Source organism: Pygocentrus nattereri, chromosome 21, assembly GCF_015220715.1.
Source record: "Pygocentrus nattereri isolate fPygNat1 chromosome 21, fPygNat1.pri, whole genome shotgun sequence".
In the NCBI taxonomy this organism is placed as follows: domain Eukaryota; kingdom Metazoa; phylum Chordata; class Actinopteri; order Characiformes; family Serrasalmidae; genus Pygocentrus; species Pygocentrus nattereri.
In genome coordinates, this window is record NC_051231.1 from 11,577,685 (window position 1) to 11,596,718 (window position 19,034).

General features: G+C 38.0%; 1 protein-coding gene across 2 annotated transcripts in view; it reads left to right on the plus strand.

Moving 5' to 3' along the window:
* Positions 1 to 16,403, plus strand: part of raf1b (Raf-1 proto-oncogene, serine/threonine kinase b) — a 29,189-nt gene extending 12,786 nt beyond the window's left edge. For both annotated transcript variants that reach the window (XM_017704784.2, XM_017704783.2), the window contains exons 6-17: positions 2,842 to 2,934; positions 6,034 to 6,181; positions 6,701 to 6,725; positions 6,812 to 6,918; positions 7,196 to 7,313; positions 8,363 to 8,447; positions 8,697 to 8,873; positions 10,271 to 10,317; positions 11,551 to 11,669; positions 12,156 to 12,287; positions 13,366 to 13,500; positions 15,053 to 16,403. In XM_017704784.2, the coding sequence (XP_017560273.1) occupies positions 2,842 to 2,934; positions 6,034 to 6,181; positions 6,701 to 6,725; positions 6,812 to 6,918; positions 7,196 to 7,313; positions 8,363 to 8,447; positions 8,697 to 8,873; positions 10,271 to 10,317; positions 11,551 to 11,669; positions 12,156 to 12,287; positions 13,366 to 13,500; positions 15,053 to 15,193 (1,327 nt within the window). In that variant the 3' untranslated portion in view covers positions 15,194 to 16,403. The remainder of the gene's footprint in view (positions 1 to 2,841; positions 2,935 to 6,033; positions 6,182 to 6,700; positions 6,726 to 6,811; positions 6,919 to 7,195; positions 7,314 to 8,362; positions 8,448 to 8,696; positions 8,874 to 10,270; positions 10,318 to 11,550; positions 11,670 to 12,155; positions 12,288 to 13,365; positions 13,501 to 15,052) is intronic.
* The last annotated feature ends 2,631 nt before the right edge of the window (positions 16,404 to 19,034 follow it).

The window sequence follows — 19,034 nt, forward strand, 5'->3', positions numbered from 1 at the left end:
TCGTCTCCTCTGCAGAATCAGTTTCAGCTCCACCACAATGAACGGTATAAACCTTTCGCTATGACGCGACGCGCATGCGCAGAATGTACTTACACGTTCCGATTGGAGTGTAATCAGATTCAGGCGTTTACACGGATATTATTCCTCTGTTTAACAGATTATTTACAGGTTTACTCACCTCGTTCAATCGAAAAGAAATTGTATTCCGAATGGCCTCAGTCAGGCTAGACTATTCGGATTGAGGTGTTTACATGGACGTATTCTATTCCGATTGAGCTATTAGTCGGATTATTAACGGATTATAAGGCTGCCACGTTTACATGCCGTAGCACTGTGGTATGACACTACATGTCTTTAATGAAGTGCAACTTTGTGTCTTTTTTTTGTGCAGTACTGTGAAGTCCCACAGGCTGTGACCGAATACATGAATACATGTGGTGTGTGTGTGTGTGTGTGTGTGTGTGTGTGTGGTTTTTTTATTTATATATATAATATATTTCATTTTTTTGCATTTGAAACAGCAAATATATATTTGAATATAGGGAACAATGCATTCTTTAAAGCAATAGGAATAAATGTCTAATAATCAAAAAATGTTTAAATCTAATGTTATTTGAGCTTTTGTTTGTTGTTGTTTGATAGTTCAGTTCTTCAACGTAATAACACAGGTCTTGTGAGCTGCCCGTACATAAGTTAGACCAATGTGAGTCAACCAAACCTCCATGTGTTGTGATATAACAACCACAACTTACTGGCAGTCTAGCACACTACATTCAGGGTTCAAGCCTAAAGCAAGAAAACATGGATATTCTAAACTTCTTGTTAAAAAAAAAAGCAAACCTAGCCCTGAACCTTATAGATGATCATCTCAATTTAAATTGCATTCGAATATTAGACAGAAAAATGGCCATTAGCCATTAGACTAAACTGTGTGTTGAGATTTTATTAGGAATGAAAGTACACAATGTTTGTGTATTCTGTGTGAGAACAAAACGATATAATCTGCCACTTCTTAGTCCAGTCTGTTGATGTTAATACATGTCAGCAGCGCACATGAAGAGTTTTGCATACAGTCTCAACTACCCTAGTCATAGGCCGCAGATACCCATCAATGAAAATAAGCTGAGGCCTGGCACAATGGGCCGTTCATCTGATGATTATGCCACTGGCTGCTGTTTTGCTGTTGTTTTTCCCTTCTTCATAAACTTCTCTCTAGACATGAAAAGTAAAAGTGTGTCTGCTCTCTGTGCTGCAGTTCCAGATGTTTGATGCTGGTCAGCCGAAGGCTAGATGCTTTGTTGCACCACAAGAAAAACTGGTTGTGTCCTGTTTCTTGTTGTGGTGGTTCAGTGTTCTTCAAATGTTGTATTCCATTATAGGCCTCTGTTTTGATGGGTCTTTTGTGCTTCAGGCACTGTTGGCATTTGGATGCTAAGTAGATACTACTTGCCATTCAAGTCACAGTGAATGACAGTATTATGATGTGTTTAGTAACATGATGTGTTTACATTACAGGGTTGAAGTAGCACAAATCGTTGTTTTTTTGTTTTTTTTTGTCGAGATATGACAAAGATCTGATTGTTTGTTTGTTTTTTTCACAGCTCTGTAAACGCAAAAATCAGATTTGAGCCACTTTGGTTTGTGATTCTAGATTGGATACATACTGTTGTTGTCCTAACAGAATCTAATTGCACCGAAATAATAACTTTATTAAAGAGTAAAGCAAATGTTCCTCATTATGTTAATGTGAAGAGATTTTATTCTAGGTAATTGTGAACCATTGCTATTGGCTCATTAATTTTGACAGAAAAGTTATGAGGTTTTAATATGAAAACGATGTTTGATATATGATCACATGACTGTACTGACTTTCAGAGTATTGCCCTAACCTCTAGCCCACCCCAACAGATTCACATTGCTGTCGTCATCATCTAGTGTAGGCAGCATATCAGCAGTGGCTGACTGAGTGCAGTGTGGTGTCCTTTCAGTGTGTTGACATTTATGAAGATCTGGGTCACTTACAAACACGAATGCGAACCGTCAAGGCAGAAAGCTCAGCTCTGAGCAAAACAGCAGAATTTAGCATGAGGCTTATATGACTCTGCATTGGTTGCATTAGTAATTTACAGATTCTTTTGGTGACTAACCTGGTAATCAAAGATAGTGTCTGTGTTTACATGCAAAGATTTTTGCCAACCTGATTATTAATTTATCGGAATGTATTCAGTGTTAATATGCTCATTGTACTCAACAGTCTGATGAAAAATCTGTTTTCATGCACACTACAATTAATCTGATCCAAAATTACATGCATGCGTAGAGAACCACTTAGTGTGGACGTTAACATGACAGCGATCATCATGTGAGCCCAGTCAGAGTGAGATGATCAGCAGTGAGCAGTGCTTGTGTTTCTAATTACTTTAAAATGATGCGAGACACATGAGCTGGACTCCTGGCCCACCGCCGTCTTTTTAAAGTTCAAAGCATAAACTTTGTCTCCTCTTTGAACATTATAAACTTTTACTATGATGCGAACACACATGCACAGAATGTACTTAAACTTTATGATTGGTATTGTAATCGGATTCAGACATAGGAATTTTATTCCAAATTATCTCAATCTGATTAGTCTATTCTGATTGAGGTATATACAAGACATCTTTTATTCCATTTGAGCTATAAGTTGGAACATGTAGAGCCTTCCAAAAATTTTTTTTAAAGATTTTCATGTAAAAAGATGGGATTAAATGAGACATTACTCTGCAAAACATGTAAAATATCAACTAATCATTGTTGATTCATTGTTGGTCGGCCCTTCTCATCATCTTCTACCTCACTCAGGCTGTTCCCCACACCTGGAGAAAGTGGAACTCATTCTCTGCCACCTCTCTCATCTCGGCGAATGCGAGATTCTTTATCCCGGTTTCCTGCCAGGTTAGTATTTGTTCCCCTTCTGAATTCTGCAGCTCTGTATTTTAGGTTCTGTTGCTGTTGAATGTCATCAACAAGCGAAGACAACTGAAACATGATTTGTTTACGTAAATTTCTTCAGGAAAAAATGTTCAGGCACCTAATATACACCCTATTCAACCTTGATGGGTACAGTGTAGTGCACAGCACCTCTGTCTTCTGTGCTGTAAACAGGGGTTCAGTCTCCCATCTGGGCAAACACCCTATACCACTATACCAATAAGAGTCCTTGGGTAAGACTTCTAACACTACCTTAATGTACCTGTGTAAAATGATCAAATTGTAAATAGCTCTGGATAAGAGCGTCTGCCAAATGCCGTGAAAATAAATTAAAAATTTTTGAAAAAGCATAGAAGTCCAGAAATGAATACACATCCTTATCTTGACATTTTTTGAGGATATTTAGACTTAGACATAACTACCCAGTTGAAGCTGTATAACCTGCAATGGTCAGGTGGTGAGTTTGGATGGGGAAATGAATATCTGGAATGATAGTGAGAGTTGGCAGATAAAAAGTTTAAAAACCATAACATGACAAATATGTCCATTTTAGAGTGTGTAATGCAAAATGTCTACAAACAGTAAGGAATCCTGTCGAGCACTTCTGTAATGTCATGTCAGTAAGCATACTGGCCTTTACACATTTATTTTAATATTTAGCTGTGCTTCCTGGCAGTAGCAACTGAAAGGAAACTGCAGAGACTTTTATTAGTCCACTCTTAAATGAGCCCCTGTAATGTTGTGAAGTAGAATCTGCAGGATCCAGGTCAATAAATGTAATGTAACGACAGTTGGCTGTATAAACATTCTTAGAAGTATGAACAGGGTGAGTGCTGAGGGTATCTATTATTTATAGTCATTGAAATGCTCAGTGCTGGAGAATGTTATGTCATATGAAGAGTTTCAGGTGTGTCTCCATTTAAGAGGAGATGTCAAAGAGGAGCTCTGCTGTCCTTTGTGAGACATGAGAGAAAGCCAATTCAGTTAGTATAACATTGCTATTAAAAGCAGTGTGATCACTGAGCAAAGTGATTCAATATGCAGTGAAATCAAGAGTGGGCCAGGAACTTATCCCTGTGGAACACCAGTTGTAAGGTGTTGAACATGACCCTTTCATGGCTACTTGGTAAAATTTAACCTTGAAAACTTGATGAGAATCAAGAGCGGGCACAGTTCCTGATGCCCAAGTCAAAAAATGTGTTGTGATAGATGCTATCAGATGCGACAGACAAGTAAAGCAGGTTGAGAACTGAATACAGGGAGTACTCACAAGTTATGAGGACAGTTCTAGGTGGTTTCACTGGAATGCTTGGCCTTGGTGGGTGTCCAAGAGATTGTCCTCTTAGAAATACTGTAGGGTTTTTAATTGTGTGTGTGAAGAAAGATTGGAATGGAGTTCAGGCTCATACAATTAAACAAGTGCTTATCATCTTTACTAAGAATTATAACCATAAACAAGAAACAAGCTTTGAAACAGCCTTGTATTTTTATGAAAATATCAATTCAACAGAGAATCTGTATGACCGCAATGGTGGTTCTGACTACAGTTTATCATCAAATGCCTCTAAATGTGCTGATTCCACTTCTGGAGGCCTCACTGTCTATTACAGCACAAAGATTTAGCCGCTATATGATATGTATTACGCTAAATATTACAATATGGCTTGCAATTTGTTGCTTTTAACTCTTAAAGAGTTAAAAACTTAACATTTACATTTTTAGTAGATTCTCATTCATATACTATCTCATATATTAGCCATTTTGGGTAACACTTTATTTGGATAGTCTGTTTTAGATGCTTTATAGATACTTAATTTACTTTCAAGTTAAATTTAACTAAATATCTACTAAATTGACCATAATTTTCTTTAACTCTAAACCTGCCTCTAATCCTAACCCTAACTTTAACTTCAACTCAAAACCTAAACCAAACCCTCACCCTGGTCCTCGCCCTAACCCTGGTCCAAATCAGAACCCTAACCCACCACTGTATAGAATCAACAAATTACAAGTGGAAATAAGTTAACACATCCTGTACAGGGAACACACATCTGCTCATTTTAATACTGATTATTATGATTTTTACTGATTATTGTTGAATTTAATATTTTGGGGGGAGGTGTGCAGATGTTTTTGTACATATTTCTGTTATTTAATTTTTCCTCAGTATGTTAAACTCATCAAAAACACATAAATTGTGCACCCAAATTTGACCTCTTAGTCTACAGCATGAAAGTAATTGTTCGTTTGTTTGTGACTTGTAATGTACAAGAAAAAAAGCAAATAAGAGCTGTAAGACATCTGTCCATCATTACCTTTGCCTTGTACGGTTTTCACAAAGCAGGTTTGGAGATACCAGAATGAATAGTGTTAATTCATAAACAGTGCAAGCAGGGACAAGGACATGAAGCTTTCAGTGGGATGGAGATGCAATATTTCCCAGGGGTGTGTCTGTTAAACCAGAAATAGCTGCCCGGAAGTTAGTAGAGGAGTCATTACTGAGCGCATGAGGCAGTGGGAATGCATTAGCACAAATGAAAGGCGTCTAATCGGTCTTCAGATCATGAAGATCTCCAATTCATGAAGGCAGATGAATCAGTTAGGATGGTCATTCACTGTTAGGAATTTCTTGCCATTGTACTTTAAAATGAGAACTAAACTACTGTATTTCACTTGTGCTGTCCAGTGGATGAGTTGGTTAAAAAAAAAAAGTACTTTAGAACTGTGTGTCCGAAGGTCTGTAGACACCAGCATTTCTTCTGAACTGAAGGTTGTTAATAGTGAGTTTGTGCTCCTTTGCTGCAGTAACAGCCTCTGCTCTTCTGGGAAGGCTTTACACTAGATGCTGTGAGGTTGCTTTTCACAGCCCAATGCTGGGGGGCTTTACACCCCTTTAGCTCATGCTTGGCATTGAACATGCCTGTATCAGCAATGGGTACACCTATACAGTAGCTGGATTCATTAATCAGAAGAGCTGCCTTGATAGTTCTGAGCAACTAGTGTATTTTTATGTACTGCTGTTATTTGAAAGAAGCAAATTTCCACTGAAAACTTCTTTTTCAGCACACATCACAGACACTCCACCCCTCATGCCTTCAACTACATCACACCCGCCCCGCCCGCCGAAGGCTCTCTATCACAGAAACAGCGCTCCACCTCCACTCCTAATGTCCACATGGTCAGCACCACCCTGCCTGGGGGTGCAATCGAGGTAATGCATCAGCGCTACACTGTAAAATTGCTTTGCCTTCCTTCTAGCAGTGATAAAGGAGAATTCCCCTTTACAAACTTTAGAAACTTTACAAACTCCTTGCTTAACAGTGGTGATGATAGAAACCAGAGGTAATGATGTCTACAACATACTTTATTTACTATCCAAAAACATCAGTGAACCTACATGTTTCTTCTCAGTTTTTATATGTAGTGTTTATGATGGTGGAATAAAATAAGTGTTAAATCTGAATAAATAAGTATTTATTAGGGTTTTGACTTTTTTGTCAAAGCCCTGCATTTAGATTAGATTAGATTATTAAGGTGCCATACCTTTGGGCATTTAGACCCCCAAAAAAGTCAAATTTAGGTTAAATGCATTTTTGGCTTGTATTCCTATATTGCTTAATCAGCTAGCTATAAAGGAATGTTTTTGAGGAGCATGGATAAGTCAGTTTGATCCAATGCACTTCCACAGTATATTAACTGAATACCCTACCCTGTTCTCTTTACCCTGCAGGATGCCTTTAAAAGGCAGGAATCAGGTAAGATGTTTTTCAGTAAAAACCTTAATATCAAAACCCTGATGTGCTTGTGATGTCTATCTCTTTCTGGTCCCTCTAATGAACAGGGAGCCCCCCTAATCTCAGTCCAACAGGCTGGTCACAGTCGAAAACCCCAGCACCTGTTCACAGGGAGAAGGCACCTTCATCTAATACTCAGGAAAAAAACAGAATAGTGAGTGTCAGTGTAAATCATTTTTTTTTTTACCTGCATATCAAGCTCAGGGATTATTCCTGCTTTTTCAAGGTTGTATTAGTCAATTTTAATAGTTGTGAATTATTATAATTTATGCCAAAAATGCTAACACAGCTAGAAGAGAATAAAAGAAAAAATCATACCGATTAAAGCATGTGATTCGTAATACATATCTGTCTATTTTACAGTGTGTAGTATATAATGTCTGTTTGTTTTTGATTTTTTTTTTTCTGTCTTTTTTCCTGGTGTCCCTCAGCGGCCCAGAGAGAAGAGAGATTCCAGCTATTACTGGGAGATAGACGCCAGTGAGGTGGTCCTCCATTCCCGAATTGGTTCAGGGTCTTTTGGGACAGTCTACAAAGGAAAGTGGCATGGTAAATATCATGAGTCTTTAAAGAGGAATTCCATCAGTTTTTTCAAAAACATATACAAAATACCAATTCAGAATTGTTTACGGAGGTGGTGACAGGAACCAGGCATCTAGTTGTTTAATGTCTCTAGAAGAGGGGTCACAACTCTACTCCTGGAGGGCTGGTGTCCAGCACAGCACTTCTACTCAAACACACCCAATGAACCTGACAATTAACAGATGGAAATAGGAGTGTTTGATCGGGTAAATTACCAAACTGGGCTAGACACTGGCCCTTTAAGATTGGAGTTGTGCTCTAGAAGTTACTTTACAGGAAGTTTATTATTATTATTATTATTATTGAAAAAAAAAGCCTTATTGTTTTACTGTAGTTTTGTGTTAAGGTGTTTTTAATTCCAAGTAGTCCACAAAGGAAGCACATTTTAGCAGATTTATCACTACTTTACCATCAACTTTACATATAAAAACTCTGCAGGGGCTCCTGAGTCGTGCAACCGTCTAAGCGCTGGCCCTGTCATCAGGAGATCGCGACTTCGATCCCTGGTGATGCTATAGCCATTCGTAGCCAGGAGTCCAAGAGAGCACAGTTGGCCTTGCTCTCACTGGGTGGGTAGGATGGCCCCCCTTTTTCCCCTCATCACTCAACGTGATACAAGTCAGTGCAGGCATCTGTTAGCTGACGTAGCAGATCTGGCGGTTGGCGCATTCCTCCGAGCGCGTTCAGCTGTCCCGTGACGATGCGTGTTCGAAAAGAAGTGGTGACTGGTTTCACAGGTCTCGGAGGAAACCTGTGGTAGACAACTAAATCGGGTATAAAAAAGAAAAAACTCTGCAGAGCATGAATTAAAAAAATCACCATCATGTTATGATCAAATACATATGAAATTATATAAACTATGTTATATAATTTGTATAAGTATGCTGGCTTATTTGTATTATAATGGGTGAGAATTGGACTAAACACACTTAAAGTCTTGTATTTAACTCTATTATGCTGATATGTTTATGACCACAGCGAATATAAACCTTCATTAACACGTGCACATATTTCAGGTGACGTGGCAGTGAAGATTTTGAAGGTCACAGATCCCACGCCAGAGCAGTTTCAGGCCTTTCGTAATGAGGTGGCAGTGCTGAGGTGAGAAATAGGAGGGAACCATGAATGGCATGTTTTGAGTTGTTCAACAACAATATTCTAAGAAATGATCTCTTCAGCCTTAAATAAATCACCTTAAACTCATCCATACTTTACGTTAAGCAGAGGTTCTAGTAGAAATATCATTTTTTGTATATTTAGTTATATTAAAATACTCCTTTTAAACTTAGCCTTTTCTGCATAAAGTGTTCAGTTCTGGACCAACATGTTATGTGTATTTGATCTTTACAGGAAAACCAGGCATGTCAACATTGTGTTATTCATGGGCTACATGACCAAAGACAACCTGGCTATTGTGACGCAGTGGTGTGAGGGAAGCAGCCTCTACAAACACCTGCATGTACAAGAAACCAATCTGCAGATGTTCCAGCTGATTGACATTGCCAGGCAGACTGCTCAAGGCATGGAGTGAGTTTGGGAGGGCCTTCAGAGGTCATGGAGTACTGAGTCACAGCTTTCATTTGACATATCAGCACTTTTTTTATATTATTTTTAAACCATTAGAAAAAGGCAAGTTGCCTTTATATTGTTTCAACATTTCATGACAAATAGACCAACAGAGGTTTTAAAGGGCCTGTAGTCCTACAGTTTGAAAAACATCTTTATTTTTGTTGATTTATCATTTGAACACAACCTTTGTGATAAATGGGCCAACAGAAATTCTCCTAAATTTTTGGAATGAAACCTTTTTACATTAACTTGCATAAAAATTGTAGAAAGTCCTGTAGAGTTAACCTTTTGGACAGTGATGATATTGTTTTTGATGTCCACTTATAACATTTTCTCTAATTTGTACCAAAAATGATAACTCTCATCACCTCTCTTTATGCCTTAGAATTTCTTACTGTGACTTCAAGACTGATCTATGTAAATGATCTTGGTTCTGATTGGCTGCCTTGTATTGTGCCCCAGTCAAAAGAGCTAAACACGCCTATAACTTCAGCATGAATGGGTGGCTAAACTACTGGAGGCTGAATAGGTGAAAATGTTTGTTTTTGTGACATTAATAACAATGAACTCAAAACAGGCTGTTTTTGTAGCTTGTTTTCCACATGTAGACTGTATGGAGTGAGCAGTGAATGGTACAATTTGAAACTTTGACAGTGTTTACATATCACTTCAAACTCCCTTTTGAATCCCTTCCTTCCTTTTGAAGTGAAGGAAATTTGTTTTTCCATGATATGGGACCCTTTAAAAAGCAAGCCTTTTGGTTATGTTAGCAAATGTTGAGAAGATTTTTGAGAAGTTTTAGAATGAGTTTGAATGAGTTTGAGATTGTGGGGCGTTTTTGTGGGGCACGATACAATAAACGGTTCTTCAGTACTTTGAAACTATTTGCTTTGCAAAAATTGCTTGTCCCATAATTGTCAGCACTCTAAGACACCGAATTGGGCTGCACAGACATGAATATTCATCCAAAAGCATGTTATTCTGTAAAGCTCTGAGAGTTGTGCTGGAGTTCTGCACCAAGATTAATGAGCTGGAGAGTCATTTTTGAGTACGCCTCACTTCTTTTATCAGTCTGCAGCATTTGTGTATGTCATGTCAGGTTAAATTTGTACTTTTTCCATCTCATCAACAGATGAACTCACCTATTTTTAGACATGGGACAAGAGTTCACAGTGTCTCCAAATAGGGGTGTTTTATATGTAAACATCAAGTTTTTTTTCTGTCCGTGCTTGGGGTTCAAAATGAATGGGATGGAAATAGGAATATTGTACACTGCAAAAAAGCCATGAGGCACACAATGCAGTGCTGAATAGAGCGACTGTATCTCAAGAGTGCCAATGTTTTCTTCTTCCTAGCTATTTGCATGCAAAGAATATCATCCACCGGGACATGAAGTCAAACAGTATCCTTGAAAATATCATTTCTGCAGTGTTTAGCTGCTCACCAAATATATCTTAAAGCAATAGTAGTAAAATAATAATGAGAATAATATATACAGTTTTCCTCCTTACTCCAAATGTAGTCACCCAGCCAAGACTTATGTTGTATCCAAAGTTTGCTTTTTCACTGCAAAAAAGTGTAACCTTGCAAGGGAGATCAGCTTAAACCTAGTCAATATATCTAATATTTCTCTTTGAGATTATAGAGATTTTTGTAAGAGAGTTAAAAGAAAATTACTTTGGTTCTAGACATTCTGTTCATGTTTCAAGCAACACCTTTAAACAAGCTAATTTATCTTCCGAGAAGACCGTTTTGCTGGATAAAATGACTTTAAATGAATTTAAAAAGGATGTATTTTAAAGATATTTTGAGTAAAATTTAAGATTTTAGTAGCCAGGGGTTTTTAAAAATGTATTTATATATCCATTTTAATCAGTCAATTCATGTATTCATTTATTTTTGCAGTGTTTAAATTTGCACTGGAGCTTTGAGGCTAGTAGCTAACAAATGCTAGAAGTTGACACCTGTTGGTTAGCATAGTGCTAACTTAACCTTAAATCACCATGTACTTGCCTCATACCATGCAGAGTTGTTCAGTTATCTAAAAAAAAAAACTTGCTTATATAGTTTCTGAAACTACTGTGACATGGAAATGGACAAAAGTATGGATAAAATTCAAGCTACAAGATGGTTGCTACTGTTTTTAGCTAAGCCACATGCAGTATGTTATACAGCATCAGAAACCACACAAGCAAGTCTATTGGAGCTAAATATTCATAGGTCCAGTGTATGATGATCATAGCAAACTTAAGCATGAAGCAAAGAAGCAAACTGGGAATGAATGTTTTGGCGAATTGACTACATTTGGTGTGAGGGAGGAAACTGTGTACATGTAAAAATTGTGTTAGCTACATTAGCTTTCTAGCTCTGGAGCAGAACAAAAAAGCAAACTGCAGTCAGCAAGTGTGTCGTAGCTGCTCACATACACCTGGGTGGAAAAGTATGTGAAATTATTATTATTATTATTATTATTATTATTATTATTATTATTATTGTGTTTTTTGCCAAGCTGGTTCTTAAGTGCGGTCTCCCATGACGTCCAGCCAAGCCACAGGGTCTCTGTAATGCAGTATGTTTGCTCTGAGGTAGTCAGGGAGCTCTGCCAGTTCTGTTCCCCCTTAAGAGGAGTCTTCAGACATCTTCCTACATGAAGGCTTAACTGTGAAGATCGGAGACTTCGGTTTGGCTACGGTGAAGACAAGGTGGAGTGGCTCCCATCAAGTGGAGCAGCCTTCAGGATCCATCCTGTGGATGGTAGGCCAAAAAAACTTCCTGTTCCATCAGCAGGTGGAGCCACAAATGTTTACAACGTAGTCTGATCAGATAACGTTAATATTAATGTTATAACTGGGATAAATGCTTAGTTCCTGCTTTAAATGCAGAAATACACTACCATTCACTGCACTACAAGTTTGAAATCACTATTTGTAATCATTTTAAAGCCTTTATTGTTGCAGAAACAGGTATAAAACAATTGAACATTGTGGTGCTTTGACTTAACATAATGCTTGATGGTGCTTAGCTTGCTTGTAATAAATCATTATGTATTCAAATTACATATATTGATATATTGAAGACCTTTTGTGCAACAGTGAACAGCACACAATGCTATTTGGATTTAATAAAGTGTTTACCCATCCTGATATATTCAACAGTGCATATTAGAAAGTGAAAGCAAAGCGTCTCTTGCAGCACCGACGTCTGTGTAACGTAAGTTTAAAGACACTTTGTCTGCTCCAGGCTCCTGAGGTGATCCGCATGCAGGACAACAACCCCTACAGCTTCCAATCAGACGTGTATTCCTATGGTGTCGTCCTATACGAGCTGTTGACCGGGGAGCTGCCTTATTCTATGATCGCAGACAGAGACCAGGTAAGTACTCAGTGACCTCAAACACATTTCATCATTAGAGGTGCACAGATACAGGAATTGAGCTCTGATCCAGATATGCGATGTTTTTCATGTAAATATCTGTTTATGCTGAGACGCACACTTTATAAAGTGCTGAGTGTTGGAGATAATTTATCACAGTAACCCAACATTACCTAAACACTCTGCTCTTCCAGTGTTCAATAAATGTGTCTTCAAAATATCAGTCAAATCTCTGTCCTTTCTAATTATTTATTCAAAGCAAATATCTGCCAGCCATATGATTCCTACATTCTCACCTTCCAGTGTAAGTTAATGGAATGAGATTTTATTCAGTTGTGTTATACAGTCATCATGAAATCATTATGCAGCAGGCAGTTTAAAATATATATATTATTTAAAAATATATGAAAATGGAGATACGAGATTGTGTATCTATATTTTTGCAACGATTTATAACAGCCATATGCAAAAGTTTGAACCAGCCTGATCAGGTTACATGTTTTCTGGGACAAAAAACATCTACAGATGCCTCAAAAAATTGGATTTTATCCTGAAATTTACTGCACAATTTCTATTTATTTCCTGAATTAGGCTGAAAACATTGATTTCAGATTTTTTAAATGGTACTGTATGTTGTGTCTTTCTCTAAAATTCACTCTTAATAGTACTTTGGGAGGTTAGTTAGCAGCGGCTCTGTATGCTGGAGAGATGTAACACACACAGATGGTGCTGGCTGAGCAGTCACTGTGGAGCCCAGCGCTAAATTTAGGCGCCTTAGCCCAAAGACTCACACTGAGACCACACTGCTGGGTACTGCGGCCTCCAGCTCTGTTTGGTTGTTTGTGGCTGAGTGGACTCCCTCGCACATTCCATAGGAAAAACCACAAGCTCATGGCCCTAGCCTTGCACTTATTGTTCTCATGAAGCCCAGGGGAGGGTGCAATATTTTTGGCAAAGGGTACAGATTTTTTTTTTTTCTCCCCCCACTTCATGTTTCCTGGCAAAGATTAGCCGTGATGCTAGTATAAACGTTAACTTGATTTGTGATACAGCAGTTCTTCGTGTCCCTCTCTTGTAGATCATCTTCATGGTAGGAAGAGGATACTTGTCTCCTGACCTCAGCAAGCTGTACAAAAACTGCCCCAAAGCCATGAAGAGGCTGGTAGCCGACTGCATCAAGAAGTCCAAAGACGACAGGCCGCTGTTCCCTCAAGTAATTATCCTTATCTTTTCTGGTTTACCTGCAAAAAATGGAATAAGCTCAACTGGTTTGCTTTAACTCCTTTTTCAAAGAGGAATTCTGACCTAAAACTAGCATTTTTTTTAAACATATTTTATAATAGTGTCTCTCAGCCTCACCGGCTTGACAGAATTCCTCATTTTGTATCATTTACTTGTTTTCATTTATCAGTGTTATCATAATACAGTAACCAGTACACTTTAAACAAATATATTACACAACTATTGGGAATTCCTACAGTGCTCAACTAATCCTGACTGTCAGCCAGGCTATTAAATGCTTCTGTTAGCACAGCTGTAAAACTCTTTTAAAATTGATTTTCACCTCCAATTTACATCATCAGAAGAGTATTTTGCAAGTCTTTACACCAATGAATCTCACTCAAGCGACTACCTCAGCAGCACAGTAGGGGGCATATAGGTGTGTTTATAATTTTGGCTGGAGCATCCCTTTTTAAAAGGAGTCATGAAAAAACCCAAATAAGGGGAATTCCACTAACGTTTCTGAATTTCAGCATAATTCAGTGGTTGAGATGTAAAGATAGGCATGCAGAATTGTTTATTGTAAAATGGCAAATTTGTAGACAAACTTATAGATTTCTTTCAGAAGCTTTTCTCTAAAACGTTGTAAAGCAGTATCTTTGACACCAGGCAGTGTATTCATAACCATTTTATGTAGTAACTTTCTTGACAAACCACACTTTCTGTGTACTATTTTCACAGCTCACAGTTTTTGAGCTAAAGAAATGACCGTTACAGACAGTAGTGCATCTTTTTCTCTGCATACTTTGTTTCCCTGCTCTTCATTGGTCAGGACCCCAACAGGACCCCCAAAGAGCAAGTATTATTTCTGTAGTGGGTCATTCTCAACACTGCAGTGACTCTGGCATGGTGCCATGTTTGTGTGTGTTGTATGAGTGGATCAGATGCATTAGTGCTGCTAGAGTTTTTAAATATTGTGTCCACTCTATTAGACATTCCCACCTTGTTGTTTCACTTTGTAGATGTAAAGTCTGTGACGACAGTTTGTGTTTGTCATCCTCTAGTCCTTCATCAGTGGTCACAGGATGCTGTTGGCTGGATATTTTTGGTTGGTGGACTATTCTTAGTCCAGCAGTCCAACACACTGAGTTGCAGTTTCTGATCCACTCAGACCAGCGCAACACACACTAACATGCCACCACGCAACATGTTACCAGAGACCTGGGATCTTCGTGCAGCCAACTTAAAAGGACTTCCCCCTTGTAGTTTTTCTTGCTTTTTTTAATGAGTTACTATGTAAACTTTGTAAAAGCTTCAGTAAGTACTTTTAAGAACTGAGCCCTTTTACATAAGAGTAGCAAAAATGACCTGTTCATTCTGAGACGTAAAGAGAGGTTGCGAAATTGTCACGAATGAATGACTGGCATATACAACCACACAACATTGCAAGCACTGTTAGCAGATTTGCATTATGCTAATAAGCCTTAGCCATGCTTGTCTTGAAATAGTGTTGCTGACTGATGCATTTTCTTCCTGCCCTTCAGATTCTGGCCTCTGTAGAACTGCTGCAGCACTCGCTGCCCAAAATCAACCGCAGCGCCTCTGAGCCATCTCTCCACAGAGCTTCTCACACAGAGGACATCAACGTGTGCACCCTGACCTCCACCAGGCTGAATGTCTTCTAGAATGGACAGTTTTGTTGTTTCCAAAGCAAAAGTTACCCCAACTATGACGCTGCCTGGAAACTCCTGTTACGGCCAGTCATATGTAGTGCATTTTATTTCTTCTCTAAAACCAAGCATGAGCAGTTTGGCTCCATAAATAATGAAACAAACGCCTTCAGTCTTGGGGAAGGTGACTGAAGTGAGGTAGTTTGTGCCTTGACGCTCATTATAAAAGGCCTTTAAAGGGGAATTCCACAGATCTGTCACAATTTCTGGATAATTAAATGGTTGATGTAAACGGTCTTTCATAGTGGTTTGGTGTGAAATGATGTTTGACAGAAACTGACAGTCAGAATTATTTACAGTGATGGGTGATAGGAACCAGACGTCTAATGCTTTTAATGCTGCTAAAAGCTTCTTGGTAGAAAGTTGTAAAATGGCTATTTTCATTGTAGATGTAGTCCTGGTTCCTATCACCACCACTGTAAAGAAATCAGTCAGTTAGCTCCTCTGCAATGAACCATTTCACATCAAACCACTCTGAATGACATCTCATGCATTGAATCATGTAGAAATGTAGAAAAATGGGTGGAATTCCACTTTGAAAGTCTTGTCTTGCCTTGGCTTTGTACTGCTCACAAATGTAAGTGACCTTTCAGGTTTATTTTTCTTTCATGGTGCCCAAAGATCGGTTCAATGGAGGCAACATCAGCACTTCTGATTTGATTGAGACTTACAGTGCATCACGAAGCAGAGCTCATAAGCACAGCAGCTTTGTAGCTTTGGCTGTATGTGATCTTTACAAAGGTCCTAAATCGCTTTTATGCTTTTGTGATGATTCAACCATAACTCCTCTCAGTGATCCTAGAGTTTAAAACATGTAATAAGCTGTACAAGTGCAAATTCAAGACTGTGGCCGTTTGCTTTTGAAGGTCAAATTGATTGTTGTTACCAAGGAAACGTGGATGCACAGTTCAGATGGATCCTCATCAAACGTTACATCAAGTTGAGATGCCTTTTTGGCATTAGAGTGTATTTGTCGCCGTGATGGTTTGTTTTTACGAGGCTGTACTTATTCCAAGAGTCAATGACTAGAGCATATGAATGACTATTGTTAAAGTTATTAGGGATTTTAATCTATTTTTGACCTGTTATTGCGTTAGCAAGCACTAACTTGTACACTTCAAAGACGGTTTATGCTTTGTATTTTAATAAAAGTAAGTTAAATACATGGTTTAGTCTCAATTGCTGTGCAATTCCATCATAAGGGCAAATATTTCCTTTATACCGTTCAAATTTTTCAAACTGCAGTTTTGTCTGCCACCTTGTGGCAGTTTTTATTCATTTATTTATTTATTCCCCAACACAACTGAAAGCTCCAGTTTGACTCCTACTGGAACATGTGGATGAGGTGAGAACATTTCATTTTAAAACCGTATAAATCTTGGGTACGTCTGGCTATTAATGTATAGGTTAAGGGTGGATGATGTGGTCATTATTATATGGATTGCAGTCTTGTTTTTCTCAGTTTATAAACTGGAAAGGATGACATGCACCAGCAAAACAACAGTGGCACATTTTTTTTTTTAAAACTTTTTTTTTTTTCTTCCATTTTTATATCAAACATTTGTAAAAATAAACACTTAAGGGACAGGAAGAAATCAAACTACTCATACAAATAAAATACTGGCCTAATTTTACTGCACAGTTTATGCGGTCAGTACACACTACAGTTATGAAACATGACCGAATGTATGAGTATTTATTGGTATAGTGATGAATTACATCACAACATCCTTGTCTTGACATACTGTCAATACTTAAACACCATTGAACAACTGCATTTCATTACCGAGACTGCATAATTAGTCCTGTTGACTGGATTCAATGCAGTGCAGTGTGTAAAATGCCTGCTGAATATAAATCACTGTATTCATAATTTTGGATTGAATGTTTTAAATGTGGCATGGCAGTTGTTCCAACCTGCACCCCCATCCTTACTATACACTGAAGGTTTTTACAGGCCCTATAATTAGATCTATATAAATCAGTATTTTTGTTCTGCAGTATTCAGCATATGCATCATATACTCATATATGCATCATATAAAATAATATTGTGACAATTTATAATCGTCATATCACCCACCCCTGCATTTCAGGCTTTATTCAGTCCCTAAGTAATAAGGATGGGCAATGGAAAACCTGCAGTGCCACATTTAAAACATACCATCTAAAACTACTAATACAGTGATTTATATTCAGCGTTTTATGTATTGCACTACATTTAATCCAGTTAGCAGGGCTCATTATGCTCCATGTGCACAATACAGCCAATCAGAAAAGACGCAATTTACATACATCAGTCTTACAGGTGCAGTAATAAAACTTTTTAATTCCAACAAGTGTTGAGGTTTGAAAATGTTCATGTAAAAATTAATTATGACTATGTTGGTACATAAACCCAAACAAAGCATACCTCAAGGGGAAAAAAGAACGAAAATGCTAAATATGGGCCCTTTAAAACTAAATTGACTGTATTAGAGAAAACACACTTTACTTGAACCTTGCTACATAACCCTGACCCAGCCATGTGATTAACATCAAAACAGAGGGCGTCATGATGGATTTTGTTCAGTAATATAAGCGTCATGTTACCATTACATCACAGATGCCACATAGTTTGATGTTATGCCTTCAAGCTAGAAAAGTCAGGTGACAAATGTGTCATGACATCAAACATTACATGTCATTACATCAGCAACTCATAACAGCACATGAAATCTGTTACGACACGCTTATGGAATGGTTATGTCTATTATGTAGCGGCATTCACGTGAAGTGCTACCACACACTTTGTGATTCCATCAAAAACATTATTTTTTAATCCTCCGTGCGTTTACTGCAGTGGTCACCAACCTGCAAAGTGCTGGTGAGACTACAGGATTCAATTTCAATCAAGAACTCATAGAATAACTAACTGACTGATTGTACATGGAGACTAGCTATTTAAACAAGTGCTTTTGCTTGAGAGTAGGGCTCAACATCTAAACATCAAAACATCCAATTGCGATTTTCACACCAATATTGCAACTGTGACATTAAATTGTGATTATTTTCTAAAACATGACTCCAGACCTGTTATTTCGGCCAAGAAGACCAGCACATTGGCTTTCGCTAGTTTAAAGGGTCTATAGCCTACATTTGTCTTGCATGTTATCGTTTTCCTTGAAGTACATGTCTGAGATTCGTGTTCAGGTATCAAAGGGTTTAGCTATCAAAAAATCTTTTTACATGACCACTTTCCAACCTCTCTTTACCAAATTTAACAAGCTGTATTTGTAACTGTGCCATTAAGACTCAGATGTAAATACATCAGAGGAGACTGGCTGCCCTGTATTGTGCCTCAAAAAGCAGCATGGAACTACCACTGAAGAGGCAGATGTATGACATCACAAAAGCATTAGCCTGTTGTCACAGCTTAGTTTCCTTATATTGACTCCATTAGCTGAATAAATTGTAGTTTTGAAACTTCAGCAATGTTTACATAATGCATCAAACTTTCATTCTGTTTTCAAAAATGTTTTTTTTTCATGTTTGAAGGCCCTTTAACTGAATATATATTCTGAATATTTGATCATCCACAGTTGGTTCACAAGCACTACGTTATTAGGTTTCCTTATTTAAAACACAGCTAAAATTAAAATTGCACTCTTTTAAATTGAGCTTTAAAAAGGATTAATTTTTCAACCCTTGACTGGAATGAAAACCTGCAGGCTCAGTGCCGGTGAGGTAAGGCAAATCCAAACGCAGAGATGTGAAATCCATCAGGTGATACGAAGGAACAGCTCAATGTTACAATA